This window comes from Podarcis melisellensis (genome assembly GCF_964234715.1).
Source record: "Podarcis melisellensis genome assembly, chromosome: 1".
Taxonomy (NCBI): domain Eukaryota; kingdom Metazoa; phylum Chordata; class Lepidosauria; order Squamata; family Lacertidae; genus Podarcis; species Podarcis melisellensis.
In genome coordinates, this window is record NC_138528.1 from 122663136 (window position 1) to 122681593 (window position 18458).

General features: G+C 42.3%; 1 protein-coding gene across 2 annotated transcripts in view; it reads left to right on the top strand.

Annotated features, from left to right (window-relative positions):
* The window catches only part of HYCC2 (hyccin PI4KA lipid kinase complex subunit 2), a 44986-nt gene that overhangs the window by 13605 nt on the left and 12923 nt on the right, over positions 1-18458 (top strand). For both annotated transcript variants that reach the window (XM_081925942.1, XM_081925943.1), the window contains exons 3-11: positions 6207-6303; positions 8314-8391; positions 9343-9444; positions 9842-10021; positions 12569-12649; positions 12862-12977; positions 14363-14458; positions 17077-17193; positions 18328-18415. In XM_081925942.1, coding sequence (XP_081782068.1) covers positions 8341-8391; positions 9343-9444; positions 9842-10021; positions 12569-12649; positions 12862-12977; positions 14363-14458; positions 17077-17193; positions 18328-18415 — 831 coding nt within the window. In that variant the 5' untranslated portion in view covers positions 6207-6303; positions 8314-8340. The remainder of the gene's footprint in view (positions 1-6206; positions 6304-8313; positions 8392-9342; positions 9445-9841; positions 10022-12568; positions 12650-12861; positions 12978-14362; positions 14459-17076; positions 17194-18327; positions 18416-18458) is intronic.

Below are 18458 nucleotides of genomic sequence, written 5' to 3' on the forward strand. Positions count from 1 at the left end.
GACTGCTCTACAAGTTGAGACACGTATAAGTTCTTTCCATGTTAGTGGTGTTCTAGCACTCCAGAGAATAGAAATTGTAATGTAGAATAGAAATTGTAATGTAGAATGTGTACCACTTAGGTGTAGAACACACTCCAACACACACTCATCATAACATTGTTGGCCAGTGTTTTATGTTGTTATTTTTTAAATTGCTTGTGTGGCTTTTGGGGACCTGTACAAAGTGCACATGAACTGGAGAACAAATAGGCATGTGCATAGCAGTGTATGAAAGGGCAGTCTTAGGAGTCTTGCTCAGTAATGAGAGATTTTTGTCGTTACTGCTGCATCCGCTTATAAATTGATGGGAGCAGGAAGAAGTAGGCTACTCAAAACAGAATGGCTCTCTGACTTTCTTCTTCTTCTTACCTGGAAACTTGGAGGGAAGTCTTCCACATTTTAAAAGCATGTTGTCTTTACACAATGTAGCTTAGCAGATGAACTTGACAAGGATAGAAATTCTTTTATCAGGAAATGAATACTGACCTGCAATGGGAAACTGCATGTGTTAGGAACAGAGAAAAGTCGGGTTTTTATTTGAACAAGGCAATCTTCAGTGTTGGATTTAGCATAAGAGAAGTCAAACCTGTTATATAGGAGCTGACGAAAGATGGATTGGAAATCTGTCTCGCTTTGCGTCGGTTGAGCTATCACACAGTAACTGACGAATGTTTCAGGTTTAGTGTAGGATGACTGCATGATGTTGTTTCTAGGGAAACTGGTGGTGGGAGCATGTAAAAAGGTAAGAAAATATGTTCTCAGGACAAACGCTTAAACGAGTTGGCTTATGAGCTTTTTGTATTTATTGTTATGCCTTTTCAGCTGTTTCTTCAGCCTTCAGAGCTTTTGGGTGATGCACTGCATTCTTCAGAACACTGTATATATTAAAACTGTATTCTTAGAACATCTTCAGTGAATGTCTTTATATCTAGATATTATGAGGTAGAGATTTAGGGGCTGAACTGTGCGGTAGCCATGTTTACTGATTATACCAAATTGCCCAGGGTTTTTAAAACAAAAAAGGGGTTACAGAGAACTTCCGATAGGATTGCTCCAAACTGGATGAATAGGCAGTGAAATGGCAAGTTGAATTCATGGTTAGCGGATATAGAGTGATGCACATTAGGGCAAAAATAAATAAATCGTAATTTCACGTTTATGCTAATGGAGTGACTGACCAGGAATGAGACCTTGGAGTCACAGTATCAGTGAAGGTGTAAGCCCTGTGTGCAGCAGCTGTGAAAAAAGCAGGTGCCATGCTAGAGATCATTAGGAAAGGGATTCAAAATTGCCGGTATCATAATGGTATTATACACATCTGTGGGGGGACCACATTTGAAATAGTCTGTACAGTTCTGGTCCCCTCATCTCGAAAAGGATATTTTAGAGCTGGAAAGGGCAACCAAATGGTCAAGGGGTTGGAGGTACTCCCTATGGAAAAAGGTTAAAGAACGTTTTTAGTTTAAAGAAAAGATAGAGTTGTATAGAATTATGCATGATATAGAGAAAGTGGATGGATAGGTTTTTCACCCTCAGAGGCATCCAATAAAGCTGAATGTTGGAAGGTCTAGGAAAGACAAAAGGAAGTACAGGTCTTATGTGAAATTTGACTCCTTTATTTCATATTTTACAGAAACCCATTCTCTTTTTGGTATTATCTGTTACCTTTTATGTTGCAAGTAGAACAAGAAATGTCACATTTTATAGATGGACATCTGTTTAGTATAACATAACTGATTTTTGTAGATCAGAAATTGGTTGTACAGTACAGTATATGCCTTGTGGACAGTATGCAATGTGATACATTGTTGAAGCTCCTGAGATCCTCAGTTTGTTTTTTGCAACAAGTTGGTAACTTTCCTAATTGCATAGAAGAACTTGAAGTATGATAGTGTGCTGCAAAGGCTTAGGCGCTAAGTTAGTAAAAAGCTCTGGGTTTGTTTCCAAATAAGCTTGATTATATGGCCAGCACCGTGCTTTTGTTTATGAGAAAAGAGTGGGAAGGATCCTGTACTTTGTGCACATTAGGATTATTTTCTAGGACTATACCAGCTGGTGAGCATGCATTTTTTGTTGCTGAATCTGAATAAGTACACATGGAACTTAACAAAAGCCACTCACCTCCAGAAGAAGAAGAAGAAGAGGAGGAGGAGGAGGAGGAGTTTGGATTTGATATCCCGCTTTATCACTACCCAAAGGAGTCTCAAAGCGGCTAACATTCTCCTTTCCCTTCCTCCCCCACAACAAACACTCTGTGAGGTGGGTGGGGCTGAGAGACTTCAGAGAAGTGTGATCGGCCCAAGGTCACCCAGCAGCTGCATGTGGAGGAGCGGGGAATCAAACCCGGTTCCCCAGATTACGAGTCCACCGCTCTTAACCACTACACCACACCGGCTCTCTTTGCAGATTTCAAGAATAAGCAATTAACACAGAGAACTTCTCAACACACATAATTATTATAAACTATTTAAATGAATGTGCCTGGAAAAATCATTGGCTCCAAGTCCCCCTAAGCTTCTGAATAATAGATGACTTGCATAGGAATATAAAATTAGTTTTCAATTTTCCGATTGTTGAGTTTTAGTATGAACCGAACATTGCAGCCATTCTTGGGTTAGGTGTACCAATCAGTTTTTGTTTGTCAAGGTTAGATTTTTGTTGCTCCTTAGTTACTCAAATGTTTATTTGCTTGCTTTAAAAAGCCTGAATGGGTCTTAGGTGCAGTGTTCAGTGTCTTTGTTCAGAACCTTAGCTGCAAGACTCTTCGAGTGCTGTGACAAGATGCCCTTTTGATTTGGTGTATATGTACCACTGAGATCTTTTTTTTTTAGTTGTAGTCATGTTGCAACATGCTCATCTCTAGTCCAGGTAGCTATCTGACAGGTGGTTGTAATTTCAGCCGCTATGCTAGAATTTCTTGTCTCTTAAGTAAATAAAAAAAGTTGTTAGATAACAACAGGATATATCTTATGATGTACATTCTTTCAGTTTTAGTAAAATATTACAGCTTGGCTGAGTTTTTATTATAATTGCTAAATTGGTTTTAGCATGTGTTATTTTGCTGTCTGTGCAGCAGTTTTGTGGCAGCTTTTTGGGACTGGGAGGGCCCTTGTAGAAAGTCAAACAACTATTGTTCTAACTGGACCCTTTCGCAGGACTATGCATTATTGCTCTTTCTTCCTATCTCACTGTCGGAGCAAGCAGGAATGATGTATGTCTGCCACAAACATAGCTACTTCTCTGATGGGAATTTTTTTGAAGATCCATGGTGTGTGCCATTACAACATTTCTCCTGCGTTCCACTTTCCTGGTTGTAAACCCCATAGAACTCTGTGAGACTAACTGGTTCATTAGATAGGATTGGACTGTGACTAGCTAAACAGAGGAGCGAAAGAGTTAGGCAGTTCAGTTCTATTTCCTAAAATTATTGCATATCTAGTAATTACATGCTGAGGGTATGAATTGTGTTGTGTATGAGATAATCTCAAATGGTTGAGGTGCTGCAAAGTGTCCATGCTTTGTGCAGTCAGCTTACTTCAAATGTGGATACAGGGTATCTGCTATTTTTGTAACTGTAAAGCTAGTAAGCAATAAATGCACCGTCTGACAAGTTTTATGCCAACTTTATAAATAAGCCCACAAAAGTTACTATCCTGTAAAATATTTATTAGTCTGCTGTGGGCTGGCAAAGGGAATTTTGGCCCCTCCTCCAGCAGTCCACTGTATTTCTAGCCAGGGGGACAGAGCGCTATATAGAAATTCTGTGTTTCTTTGCTATATGTGATTTATTGTCCCTCAGCCATATACTCAAATAACACACAACAGAACACACATATACACATCTCAGGATACACTGCAATAGGGGTGGAGGACTTGTAGCCTACATGTCTGTCTTGATCTGCCGGGGCCCACCTGTCAATCCATGTGAAGAACATACTGGCAAAGCAGAACTCTTCACCTACCCCTGTGGGTCAACTTGCCAGGTAGGTATGACTGCCCATGTTTTCAGTCACCCAGTGCCATTGTGACATCAGATGATTGACAGGTGGGTGACCTGCCTTTGCCTGTCACAGTTGGCCTGTGTAAGGGGGAAGAGATAAAAGGTTCCCCAGCCCTGCACTGCAGTGTTTTGTTGCAGGGCCACATGTTTTGGTCTGACAACTGTGGCAGACCCTAATCTCCAGAAACCACCCCAATTCCTTCCAGAGTCCAGTTTGTTGGTCTGCTTATTTTTATTACTACCATACACCATAGCCTCAGGAGACTCTCAAAGCAGCTTGCAAAAGATTTGCCCAGTGCTATCACATTTAAAACGAATTGCACATATGGCCAGAAGAATGGTGACAAGTTTATTCAGACAACATTTATGCCCTCCTTGTTCATCTTGATAGGCCTTCTGGCCTTGTGTTACGGGGCAGCAGACTTGCTCAGACTCTCTGAGGTGAGTGAGGCTAAGCACCTGCTCAGGCCATGATGAAGCCAAGTCTTTCCTTGGTCTTTCCTTTGTTTGATGGGAAATGGAAAACTGAAGTATCAAATCTTTTGCAAATCTTGGTTGAGACAAGAACACCTTACACAAGATTAACCTCCTAATGTTAAGTTGTATGTTAAAGACATCTCTTGCATAATTTATTTAGATTATTTATACCTCTCTTTCTACAAATCAGTTAATCATGACACATGTCTTTACTTCTCTGTGTGTATTTGCAACAAGAAGCTGAAGTTGAATTTATGGTGCAGGATGACAGGCCAACATTTTCTTAATTTTGAAGTTTGACATAGCATTTCAGTATCTAATTCTTGCTAATATAAGTGGGTGGGATGGTGCTGTCTTGGTCATACAGTGGAAAGTGTGGCAGTTGGGAACAGCAATGTAGCCTAAGTTGCATACATATATCCTGAATGCATATATTCCTGCAAACCAAAATGAGATGAAATGAAATGAAATGAAATGATTAAGGCAATCAATTATTTTGAGTGTGGGATTGCCATTTCACAGATGATTTTATGTGCAACGTTTTGGCTCGAGCACTGATACCTCCCTCCACCCCCCAAAAAATAGAATTGGAAACTTGTTCTTGAAACGATTTGATATATTCAGATTTCTAGATGCAAATTTTTAGATATTAAGCAAAGAACTGACACAGAGGACATTTTTTTGGGGGGGGGGGAATTCCCTGTCTTGTCAGCTCTGTTAAAACTATTCTGCCCTTGGTACAAATGTTCTATTTTTATACTGCAATATGTTTTCTATGTTCAGACATCATAAAAGGCTCATCTTGATGTCAAACTAAACCATGGTTTATCTTGATGAAGATGAGCTGCAATGAGCCATAATCCCATGTCCTCATCTCCTCTTGCACTGTGGCCACAAGAATCTTTTACTTCTGTTTCTGATTAAACAGGCACTTGCTTCATCTGAATGCAATGGACTGTGGTTTAATTTTTGCTATGGCTTGTTTGAAACAAGCCAACTTCAAGCCGTTAGTTATGCAGCTGGCTTGTTCAACCAGCCATATTTAATCTTAACTACAGTTTAGGCTTTGGATGTAAAGCTAAACTGCAGTTTAATCAAAAACAGAAGCAAAAGCTTCTAGTCTTTCACCCTGACGGAGGAAGTGAATGCACATGTGTGGTGTTTGCTGTGGCTTGTTCCATTATAATAAAGTATGGTTTGTCATAATGTCTTAACCAGCATGGAATCCAAGAATCTGGGCATAGCTGTAGGTCATTTGAAGATTAAAGTAACTCCCCTTTAATATTTGCATTATATGTGCAAGAGCTCTTTGTTATGCTCATCATTAGGCCTTTTTTAGCCGAGAATATAGTTTGATATGGCAGTTCGAAAGCATGTCAAAGTGCAAATAGATAAATAGGTACTGCTCCAGCGGGAAGGTAAATGGCGTTTCCGTGTGCTACTCTGGTTCGCCAGAAGCATCTTAGTCATGCTGGCCACATGACCCAGAAGCTGTACGCTGGCTCCCTCGGCTAATAAAGCGAGATGAGCGCCGCAACCCCAGAGTCGTTCGCGACTGGACCTAACGGTCAGGGGTCCCTTTACCTTTATAGCTTGATATACAATAATGTATGTATTCATGCTTTAACATAGTTTTCACTGCATTTTATTCATTCTTTTTAAAAAGTATACTGTGTTATGTTGTTGGCAGAGCTGGTGATTATTTGAAGGACTGGCAAATGTATTCCGAAGTGGAAAATGGCAGTATTCCACCAACTTCGTTAGAGAACTAACTTATCCAAACAGAGGTAAAGTGGAACACTATATGTGCTGTTAAATGTTTCATGTCAATAAGGACAAGTTAAACAATGATGACTTGGTAACCCGTAGTTTATTCTGGTGGTGTTATGTGATAGATATTCTCCAATTTTCTTCTGGTTAACTTTGCCAGTGTTTACAAAGGACCAGTTCATACATATGGCTTGATTTCTTCTCATATTATTTGTCTTGCAGTTGAATGTGTGAGCTTGATTTCATTGAAATTGCTGAGTTTGAGTTGATGTGCAGGTGATTTTTATCTATTGGGTTGGGTCCAGAGTTCAGCACTTACAATGGGACTGGTATGAGCTCTGTTCATGGTAGTTGCCTCTATGTGATTATCCAGAACACCCTTTCTCACCACATCACAGCCCAACTGGTACAGCCAAGTCACTTAACCCATAGATAATTCTCAGGGGGTGGGGACTGCTCTGGGAAGGAGGTGAGAGAGGTCAGTTGCCAGGCCCATTTTGCACACTTAATTCTAGATCCAGCTAACAATATTTAATCTACACAGAAGCAAGTTGCCTCTTGATGCTGCAGTCGAGTGTTGAACATGCATATGTGAACCACTTTACAACATAGGAAATAGGGGCAGCTCAGCTAGTGGAAATCTTAGTACGTGCCAAGAACGTAGAGAAAAGAGAGAATAAGAGAAGAAGGGGAAGCTCACAGGACCACAGAGGTCACCCTTGGGAAGAAATTCAGGGAAACAAAACCCCATGAAGAATAGGGACACAATGGAAAGGCTGTGTGGGCTCCACATATGATGGTTCTAAATCAGTGAGGTAACAGGAAGAGCCCATGCAGTTCTTCAGTCATGGCCAATTGAGAAGCTTGTAAATATTTATCTGGGTGAGGGGTTCAGAAAGGAATTGGTTCCATCTTGCCAAAACTCGCTATCTTTTCAACCTATTGTCTTAAAACTGGCATTGTTTTGATATCCTGTCTATTCCTTGCTGTTCTCTTCCCCCCTCCTCCCTTCCCCTTGATATACTGTACATTATTCAGCTAAAGGGTCTGTAAATACAAAGATATATTTTGCTGAATTTCCAGTGTGAATGTGGCATACTACCAAGGAAGCAATAACATTAACACCTTGGCAAGATAAATCACAGAGGTTTCTTATGAACCAGCATTCTCGACAGTTCTTGACCTCTGCTTCTACTATCCTTCCCTCCTACATATATATTAATTTATAAAGGAAATTCTTGTTTGTTTTTAAAAAAACAGTAAAAGCAGCATTTGCCATTATAATCACTCTAATATAGGATCTCAATTATTTCTTTTCCCAGTCACTTAATAGTTGAGTTATCATGGGATTTCACATCCCAGACCTTGTGGCATAATTCTTCAAAGTGCTGTTTTCGACTCATTTTGAAAAGGCTTCTCCCAGCGCTTGCCTCTTGCAGGGGATCATCACAACTACACAGCAACAAATGGGAAACTTTAGTTTTATTACTAGTAATAGTACTGAGTGTCAGGCTTATTACAAAAATAAACTGTGAATGTGAAGAGCTGGTTTTAAGACTTGAAACATTTATTTCATGTCTGTTATTTGCTGAACAGAAGTTTCACAACTTCTCAGCAACAAATAGAGGAAATAGGTATGACAACTTTTTAAAAAACAAAAACTTCAAGAGGCTTTTGAAAACTGTTTTCGTTTGTTCCATGGCCAGGATTATCATTAGAGGATGCTATTGTCTCACGATACAGTTCAGCTTGTTCTGATTCTCTTTTCTTTGTCCTCTTATTTGGTAAGAGAACAAGCACAAGTTGTCTTGAAGAAGTATCTCCTTTTCTTTTCTCTTCTCACCCCACCCCCTCTCTTCAGGCACTTAAAAGCGTAATCACATATTAATCATTAGAAAGAAAGTGAAGCTTAAAATAACATGCTGTTTGCTTGAGATAAAATTGCACTATGGGACATTAGAAATCTTTCTTTTTAGTATACCTTGTATACTGTGCACTGTGCTTCATTGCTGCTTTCCCTTTCAAAGGTGAAAAGGAGTAAAAGTTATAAGAAAATGCTTGGATCAGAACGTGGGGTTGTAGAAGAATGGCTTTCGGAATTCAAGGTAAGCAAATGTGGTTTTCTTTCTTTCTTTTTTTAAAAAAGTAGGAGTTCAATATGGGTATGTCTTTAAGTTAACATCTTATATTAAAAAGCTGACAGTACCTAACTACCAAAGGCTTTTCACCAAAGCCAGACTAAATGTCTTTCCCTCTGCAGTGTTGGATGGTAGGTTGAGAGGAGTTCCTTACCAGGACAGACTTTGCTCGTGTGCTCAATACATCGATTCCATAAATCATATTTTGTTGCATCGTGCAAAATATGAGCAGGCCAGAGCTGAACTGATACTACCCTTGCTGGTACCTTTCCCGGGAAAATCAGAGGCTCACTATGTCAGGTTCCTACTGGAAGACCGGACAAATGCTAGAACGTTAGCAGTGGCAAAGTTTTTATCGGTGGTTGCAAGAACAAATGAGCCCTATATTCTAAACAAAATGCTTGATTAACCTGGAGGCAGGCTGTATGATTTGTGTATTGATTTGTAATGATTTGTTGGGTCCCTGGACCGCAATAAAGATTGATTGATCTTTCTTTTTTATATAAAGAAGGTTGATATGTGTTGCAACTTCCTAGTGTAGCTGCTGGATGTAAGGTAGCATTGGGGGCCCCCAAAAAACATTTCTCCCCACCACCTCAATAGTCTGTTGCAGTCCTCTTCAACATTGTCACAAACAGGGCCTACTTTTAACTGAAACACATATTCGGGGACCCATTTCCTAATCTCTTACCATATATTTGCATGGTGGTAATGCAACCCACCTTGGATTAGACCATGACCCACTAGGGAGTGGGTCCTGACCTGCCAGTTGAAGACCAGTGGTCTGTGGAGTGCATGGAGGATCTAGGCCTGGATTGCCTTAACAGGATTGGGGACAGTGCATTTCTTTCTTTCTAGTCAGAGAGGCCAGTGTTTATGAGCCACCCATTCTTGACACTGCTGTATTTCTTCTCCTAGGCATTACCTGAAATGCAAATATCCAGTTATGCAGCAACACTTCACCGGAAGAAAGCATTGGTTCCAGCTCTTTATAAGGTCATTCAAGATCCAAATAACGAGGTATGAGACAGCCAAATTACCCTTAATACAAATAATGTTGTTTTTAAGAGCTTCCTAATTGCCGTTCCATTACCTAACTAGTATGAGCAAAACTCTCTTTCCATCTTTCCTGCATTAGTCTGCTTCAGTGGTCTTTGACAGTTACAGAATGTTCTCCAATTGAGCACTACCAAATTCAGAGTATTTTATCGTATTCGACATTGCTGCATTCCACAAAAGAGTTCTGTAAAATAACGGTTTCTTCTTACACCATTTTTATTGACTGATAAGTTAATTATTGGCAAATTGTCATTTTAGAACCGATTATTTGTACAGTGTTCCTTGGTAGACAAGATTTATATATATATATATATTTAATCTCTGGGGTGTCTGTGCTGGGGTTCTTTGTCTCCTCTAGCTTCTGGAGCCTGTCTGCCACCAGCTCTTTGAACTCTATCGTAGTTCTGAGGTTCGTCTCAAACGGTTTACGCTGCAGTTCTTGCCAGAACTAATCTGGGTTTATCTGCGTCTTACTGCCAGCAAAGACAGACAGAGTAACGGTTGCATTGAAGCCCTGCTTTTGGGGATTTACAACTTGGTAAGTAAGACTGATGAGAAAATGCTTGAAAAGTGCTTTGAATTTTCCCATCAATACAGAGTAAAACAAAATCAAGACACACTCTTTCACGACAGGCTATAAAGTTTCCAAAGCACCTTGGACTATTTTTACAAGATCAACTCTTATTAACAATTAGGGAGTGACTTCCCCCATCCCAACCTTTTGGGTAATTCTCTAAAGGAGTGCATATGCTCCATCTGTCTTTGAAGTTTAGTCCAGACCTAGACAGGGTGATTCTGGTTAGTGCAACTGCTGATGTAGGTAAAGGAGTTCTCATTTCCTTGGATTGGGTTGCATTCCCTTGAAATTTTTAATAGACCCTTTTACGACCTCTAAAGCAGCTCTGTATGCTTTAGCTGCAAGGAAACTCCAGTTGAAAGAAATGGAAAGGATCAGAGCAGTTAGTGTAAGGAATTCTTAAACAAATAATAGGCATTTTAAGGATTGTATTGTAATCTTTCTAATGGGGATTTTATATGGAAACCTCTCAGAAAGTTGTCAGGGCAAACAGCTACGGTGGATGATTCTTTGAAAGCAAGGAACTGCTTTTGGAAAGTTCAGCCGACAAATAATGTTTTCGCCACAGTCTATTATTTTTGTAACAGCCTCACTTGTTTCTGTTCCATTTGCTAGTCATTGGCTTTATAGCCTTAGATACTTAAGATGTCCTAGTACCAAGGTATCATCTCATCTCATATATGAGCTTGACTTCTCAATGGGATCAGTTGCAGAGGCTTCCCTTTGCACCTCACCAATATCAGAGGTGTGATGGGAACATGGTGCTCATGTCTAGTTTTTGGGGTCCTGCCTCATCCCCTTTCTGACTGATCAACATCTCATGAATAACATTCGTTTCTGGCACGTATTTAGCTTGCCAAGCTGATGGTGCTTTCATTAGCTTTCCAGAGGACTTTGTCTAACAGATTGGCCAGTTCCGTCTTCTGGATGGGATTGCCCTCTCTGAAGTTTGTAGTTTGGAAGTGCTCTTGGATCCATCTCTGACCCTTGAGGCTCAGTGGGCTTCAGTGGCTAGGAGTTCCTTTTTCCAGCTACATCTAGAGAAGGATTGCATACCCACAGTAATTCATACACTGGTAACTTCAAGACTTGCAATGTGCTCGATGTGGAGCTATCTTTGGGGCTGGTTTGGAGGCTCCACCTGGTACAGAATGTTGTGGCCAGATTTTGGTGGGGACAGACCTACCGCCAGCGCTTGTACCAGTGCTTGAAAACTTGTACTGGCTGCCCACGTTCTACGCAACAATGTTCAGCGTTCTTGTATAGATTTACAAGACTTCCCAGCTGAGATTAGACAGGGAGCTGACAAAGACTTTTCTATTCCAACAGCCCTTTTCAGGAAGTTCTCTGTTTTGTGATTAACTTTAATTGATTTTTAGCCATGGTATGCTTCGAATTTTTTTCGTGTATACCACTTTGACATTCCACTGACTAAGCAATATTTAAATAGATCAGATAACTAAATTAAACTAAATCTAAAAAAATTACACCCTGTCAGAGCAGCTTACAATCAGACAGTCTTATAATCTAAACAGATGTGGCACACAAGGAAAAAAGAGTTGGAGGGAGGAGAGGAGAAGCAAGCTCAGCCGCTAGTTTTTTAATCACACTATATACTTCTTTTTACATAGAATTTGTCTTTCTAGTGGAGCAACTCTTCCCTGGAAAAACTCCCCCCACCCAGCACTGTTCATTAGATCTGGGAGCAGAGCAGGTGACAGTATCTGAGCCAAGAAGGCAGGGCTGGTCCTTGAGTACTTTTATCTGTTGTTCCCTGCTGTCTGCTTTTAAAAGTTTAATTGCTTGTTCTCCCATTTTAATGTTTTTAATATTTGTTGTAAGCTGCCCTGACTAAATGGGAAGGTGGGGTATAAATAAAGGTAAAGGTAAAGGTACCCCTGCCTGCATGGGCCAGTCGTATCCGACTCTAGGGTTGTGCGCCCATCTCACTTAAGAGGCTGGGGGCCAGCGCTGTCCGGAGACACTTCCGGGTCACGTGGCCAGCGTGACGAAGCTGCTCTGGCGAGCCGGCACCAGCGCAGCACACGGAAACGCCGTTTACCTTCCTCCTATAAAGCGGTACCTATTTATCTACTTGCACTTAAGGATGCTTTCGAACTGCTAGGTGGGCAGGAGCTGGGACCGAAAGACGGGAGCTCACCCCGCTGCGGGGATTTGAACCGCCGACCATGCGATCGGCAAGCCCTAGGCACTGAGGTTTTACCCATACCGCCACCCAGTTATACCCCATATAAATATGAACCAGTAAACAACATAGGACTTGCAGAACTATTGAGCAAAGGCTTACAATGACTAACAGTAAAATTGTTGAAAACAGGCTGCCACAATTTTTGCCTGGGTATGTTGCCTCCATATAGGCCTGGTTTTTCACTTGAAAGGCCACATTGCTTGCCACAGAGCAACCTTGGCTAATGACATGTACATTTGTTAACAAGGCATTATGATTCAAGGTAACTTGGTTTTCCGATATCTTTCTTCTCATTGCAGGAAATTGCTGACAAAGATGGGAACAATAAAGTTTTATCTTTCACCATCCCTTCCTTATCCAAGCCATCAATTTACCATGAGGTAAGGGTGCGCTTGTGCTGCCAGGCAGTTGTAATTTTAAAAGGTTTAGGCATTTCATTCTAAGAGAACTCTAAAAAGTAAATCTTAAAGCACCTTCTACACTTCTTGGTATATTGTAATAGGTTGATCCTTTTAAATGCCACCATCCTATGTTTTCTCTCCTTCCTGAACATCTGTGGTGCCTTGAAGTTTAATGTTTCATTTCTCCGCAGCCATCTACTATTGGATCCATGGCTTTGACTGAGGGAGCCCTATGTCAGCATGACCTCATCAAAGTGGTTTATAGCGACCTTCACCCTCAAAGAGAAACATTCACTGCGCAGAACAGGTAAGTAGTTGATTCACCAGAGGGTTCACTACCAGTCTGTCAGCATCTTTGTAAGATATGAAGAGAAGTTTGCTTCCAGGTTTTGGAGTCTGAGATAGTTAAGCAGAGCAGAAACTGTTCGATATCTCTGGACAGTGGGCATGTTCTATTGCAGGGGTGAGGGATCCTTTTCTGACTGGCAGGCTGGATCCTAATGTCACCTACCCACTTCAACGTGGTGGTGCACCCACCTGTCAATCCCCTGAAGTCATCATGGCATCAGGTGACAAATTCAAAAGGGCTTGCGGCCAACGCTGATTGATACCGAAAGCAAGTCCCTTTGAAGGTGTGCTTTAAACGCCTATCAGCTGATTAGGACTGACAGCTTGCCTTCAGAGGGGCTCACTGTCCCGGTGCAGTTTGAATTGAAATCGATTGAAATGGACAAAGCGGGCTTGTATCAAGCCCTTGAAAGTGCGCTGTCAGTTGTGGTGTGGGACTCCCTAGTTTGGCCTGTCCCGTTGGGACTTGCTGTCAGCACCAATCAGAAGCTATCAGAAGTGCACTTCAATTTCCCAGTTGTTCATTTGACGTCTTTATAGGTGTGTTGACAGCTGGTGGTGTGGTTTGGGAAAAAAATCCACGTGGGCCAAATTAGATGGGTTGCCGTTTCTTCCTGCCTGTTCTAATGGGTGCCTTATAATATACAATTTCTTCTGAATGCTTTTATTTAATTGATATTAGACTGTGCCCCATGCCTTTGTAGAAGTTTGTGTAATTATTAAATTGTTAAACTTTAATATACAGTAGTACCTTGGGTTACAAACTTAATTCGTTCCGGAGGTCTGCTCTTAACAGAAACCGTTCTTAACCTAAGGCACGCTTTCGCTAATGGGGCTTCCTGCTGCTGCTGCGCCACCGGCGCGCGATTTCCATTCTCATCCTGGGGCAAAGTTCACAACCCGGAGCAACTACTTCTGGGTTAGGAGAGTTTGTAACCCGGAGCATTTGTAACTCGAAGTACCACTGTATTTGATTTGTGGCCACTTGTGAGGCATCCTTATTCATGAAAAGCATTCTTTCCGTTTTAGACCTTGCAAACCTTAGTAATTCATGACCTGAATGCAAACTTTCTAGCACATCTGTGGCTTCTAGATTTACTTTGGGTACTCTGTGTAAAGGAACTGAAGAATCTGGTTGCCTCTCTTAGCTTAACATTTTTGCTGTATGAGAACCGATTATTCTATTGAGCTTTTTAAGCCTTCTATGCCAAAGCCCAAAAGAATGAAGTCAAAGAGGTGTACTCTCAGCTAATATTCTCCTGTTAGAGAGTTCTGTTAATGGGTCTATTTTTTAAGAGGTGAGACTGCCGTTTTTAGTCTCATGTTCATCTTTTCTGTGTTTAGGTTTGAGGTGCTGAGTTTTCTTATGCTGTGTTACAACTCTGCGATCGTCTATATGCCTGCCTCTTCCTATCAGTCACTTTGCAGGATGGGTTCCAGGTGAGAATCATACACTTGACATCGTTGAGAAAAATGTTTTCTCCCAGGTTTTTTTTTTTAAAAAAACAGTTATGCAAAGAAAGAAAAGGTTCAAGTCTCACATGTTATTACCATTACATTTGACTTAAAATTTAAAGACCTAGATCTGTTTCTTACAGGATTAGCAATCTGTGACCCTATTTTGTGTGTGATAACTTAAGGTGGTGTATTCTTTTTTTATGGGAGGCTTGGAAATGGGATGAGATCACATTTTTTTCTAAACATACTTTGAGAACCCTGTTTTTATTAGGTTACAGTGGTGCCTCGCAAGACGAAATTAATTCGTTCCGCAAGTTCTTTCGTCTTGCGAGTTTTTCGTCTTGCGAAGCACCGTTTCCCATAGGAATGCATTGAAAATTAATTAATGCGTTCCTATGGAAACCGCCTTCAGACCAGGTCCGGGGACAGTCTGTCCCCCAACCTCTTCTGAAGGCTGGGGGGGGGTGGACAAGGGCTTTTCTTCCCACCCCCAGCATTTTAAAAAAACCCCGGGACAGCAGAGGACTTCCCCGCTGGCCCGAGGCTTTTTAAAATGCTGGCGGGCAGCAGCGAAGGCAGCCCCGGGGCGATTTAAAAGCCCCCGGGAAGGCAGGCAGGGGGGACAAAGACTTTTGCCCCCCGCCCGCCTTCGGAAGAGGTCCAGGAAGGCAGGCAGGGGGGACAAAGACTTTTGCCCCCCGCCCGCCCGTCCAGGACCTCTTCCGAAGGCGGGCGGGGGGCAAATGTCTTTGCTCCCCCCTGCCTGCCTTCCCGGGAGAGCAGAAAACACATTGCTGCCTTCCCGCTTTCCGCAGAAGGCAGGCAGGGGGGACAAAGACTTTTGCCCCCCGCCCGCCTTCGGAAAAGGTCCAGGACCTCTTCCGAAGGCGGGCGGGGGGCAAAAGTCTTTGCTCCCCCCTGCCTGCCTTCCCGGGAGACCGGAAAACACAGCGCTGCCTTCCCGCTTTCCGCCTGCCTTCAAAAGCCGTCGGGGGCTTTTAAATTGCCCTGGGACAGTCCTGGGGCGATTTAAAAGCCCCCGGGAAGGCAGGCAGGGGGGACAAAGACTTTTGCCCCCCGCCCGCCTTCGGAAGAGGTCCTGGACCTCTTCTGAAGGCGGGCGGGGGGCAAAAGTCTTTGTCCCCCCTGCCTGCCTTCCGCGGAAAGCGGGAAGGCAGCGCTGCGTTTTCCGCTCTCCCGGGAAGGCAGGCAGGGGGGAGCAAGGACTTTTGCCCCCTGCCAGCCTTCAGAAGAGGTCCAGGACCTCTTCTGAAGGCGGGCGGGGGGCAAAAGTCTTTGCTCCCCCCGCCTGCCTTCAAAAGCCGTCCGGGATAGCGGGAAGCGCTTCCCTGCTATCCCGGACCGCTTTTAAAATGCTGGCGGTGGGGAGCAAAACCTTTCGCCCCCGCCGGCCTTCCTGGACCTCTTCTGAAGTCCGGAGGGGGGGGAAAGGCTTTGCTCCCCACCGCCAGCATTTAAAAGAGGTCCCCGGATATTTCCCTACGGGCTTTCGTCTTGCGAAGCAAGCCCATAGGGAAAATCGTCTAGCGAAGCGACGCAAAAACCGAAAAACCCTTTCGTCTTGCGGGTTTTTCGTCTTGCGAGGCATTCGTCTTGCGGGGCACCACTGTATCAGAGTAGATTTGGAGCATCCCGGTTTCCCTCCAGCAGTTCCCAGGCTCTGAGCCTTCTTCCCTTGGGTGTTCCCAAGTGGTTCCTCCCACTATCATTACACTGCATCCAACCAATCCCTGACTGTTAGATATGTCTGAAGGGCTGCATTTGTCCCCTAAGGATATAGCATATATGAAACAAGTTGCTACTTTAAGAAATGTATGGGTTAGAGAAATGATGTCATTGGCACCCACTATCCCTCTTAGGATCCTTTTAGTGAGAAAGGGGCACCCATGCTGCATAAAGGATCCTCATAGGAGAGCATGGATTTGGATTCCATGGTCTCCCATCAGATCCCTTTAGGTTCCATTTCTGTTAAAATTGATCATTTTGATTGATACGAGGTCTTGGATTTGACGGGATGACAAATTTCCAGTGCTGGGCCTACCCATAGTTAGCTGTTACATGTGTATTAGCCACAGTTAGAGCAGTGCCTCCAGATGTTGGACTCCAGTTCCCATTTCCCTTTATTGGTCATGTTGGCTAGGGCTGATGGGTGCAGGGGTCCAAAAACATCTGGCGCGTCATAGATTCCCCACCCTTGACTTAGAGCAATAAAGTAAGAATGTCAATTAGAGGGGGATTGGCAATTTCCTTGTTCCTCATTTTTGGTGTTTCCCAGGAACAGAAACTGGGTTGACCTTGTGTTGTGATTAGAGAGGTATTTTTCTGATCTCTAGCTTCCCAAGTGTCATTATGTATTACATTTTCTTGATTTATTCCCATAAAAAAAAAATCTTCCCCAGCGATAGGGGGGAAATGAAGGATTCCACCCATCACCCTTCCATTTTAGTCAAGTAGCTTTTTTTTTGCGGGGGGAGCTAGAACTAGAATTGATTACAATATGTAATTGACAGTATGAAAACTTGTTTACTCAAAATGTTCGTTAGATCAGGATTTCATAAATGCTCTTAATGTTTTGCCAGACTCTGTGTGAGTGGGTTTCCACGGCAACATGAGAAATGCTGGAAGGAAGATTGTGGCCGAGTGGTACTGGATCCTGACTTCATGGTGCAGTTGCTCACTGGTGTCTATTATGCTGTGTAAGTATTCAAAGTCTGGACAAGGAAGAGCTCTCTATTTTTAGCTGGATCAGAATATATTTACCTTTTTCCTGTCATCTAGCTGCTGAGGCACTGAGTACTCCTTTATTACCTATTTTTTTCCTAAGACTGGCCATTTTAGTTAGTTAGCATCTTGTAAATACCTTATCAGCCTAGCACAGCAATCATATGCATGTCTACTCAGAAGACAGACCCATAGTATTCAAATGGATTTACTTTCAGGTAAGTGTGCATAGGATTGCTATCAGCTTTAGACCCTGAGGTTTAGCACTTCTGGCTTGCTTTAGATGCATTGTGGCAGTATAACTTTTTAAAAGTTGTGTTTTTTTAGCCACTTTGCTTAATTGTATATGTAAAAACTATTGAAAAGAGATGTGTTTGCCTAAATACCCTCCGTTACTGTACAGTGGTACCTCGGGTTACATACGCTTCAGGTTACAGACTCTGCTAACCCAGAAATAGTGCTTCAGGTTAAGAACTTTGCTTCAGGATGAGAACAGAAATCGTGCTCCGGCAGCAGTGGGAGGCCCCATTAGCTAAAGTGGTGCTTCAGGTTAAGAACAGTTTCAGGTTAAGTACGAACCTCCGGAACGAATTAAGTACTTAACCCGAGGTACCACTGTACTTAATACACAGGTTTCCATTGCTCTTTATGAAGTGATATACCGTATTTTTCTCTCTCTATAACACACACTCAACCATAACACGCACGTAGTTTTTATAGGAGGAAAATCCGTAGGCATGCCACCCGTAGGCATTCCCTCCATAACACGCACAGACATTTCCCCTTACTTTTTAGGAGGAAAAAAGTGAGTGTTGTGGTGCAAAAAATACGGTAAGTTAGATTATTTTCAACATTTGTTTTAAAGGTATTTTTAACTATCGGAAATTTCAACTTTGTTAGAAGTGCTAATGACGCTCTCCTGATTGGGGGAAGTGCAGGTAGAATGAATTTGTCAATAATATGTATAGTTTTTAATAAGCTAGCTGCTGGAGTAAATTAATTGCAGCAGCACAAAAAGAGGGCTGTATTTGGAAGGGAAGTGATAGGCGGAAAAGCTCACATTCAGAAAAAATAATGAATCATCTTGTTTCCTTTTTATCCATATGTAGTTATAATGGACAGTGGGAAGTTGGCCAAGAAGCACTAGATGACATAATTTACAGAGCCCAGCTTGAACTTTTTTCTCAGCCACTGTTGGTAAGGAAAAAGTAACTGCAATCCATTGATATCATTAATATGT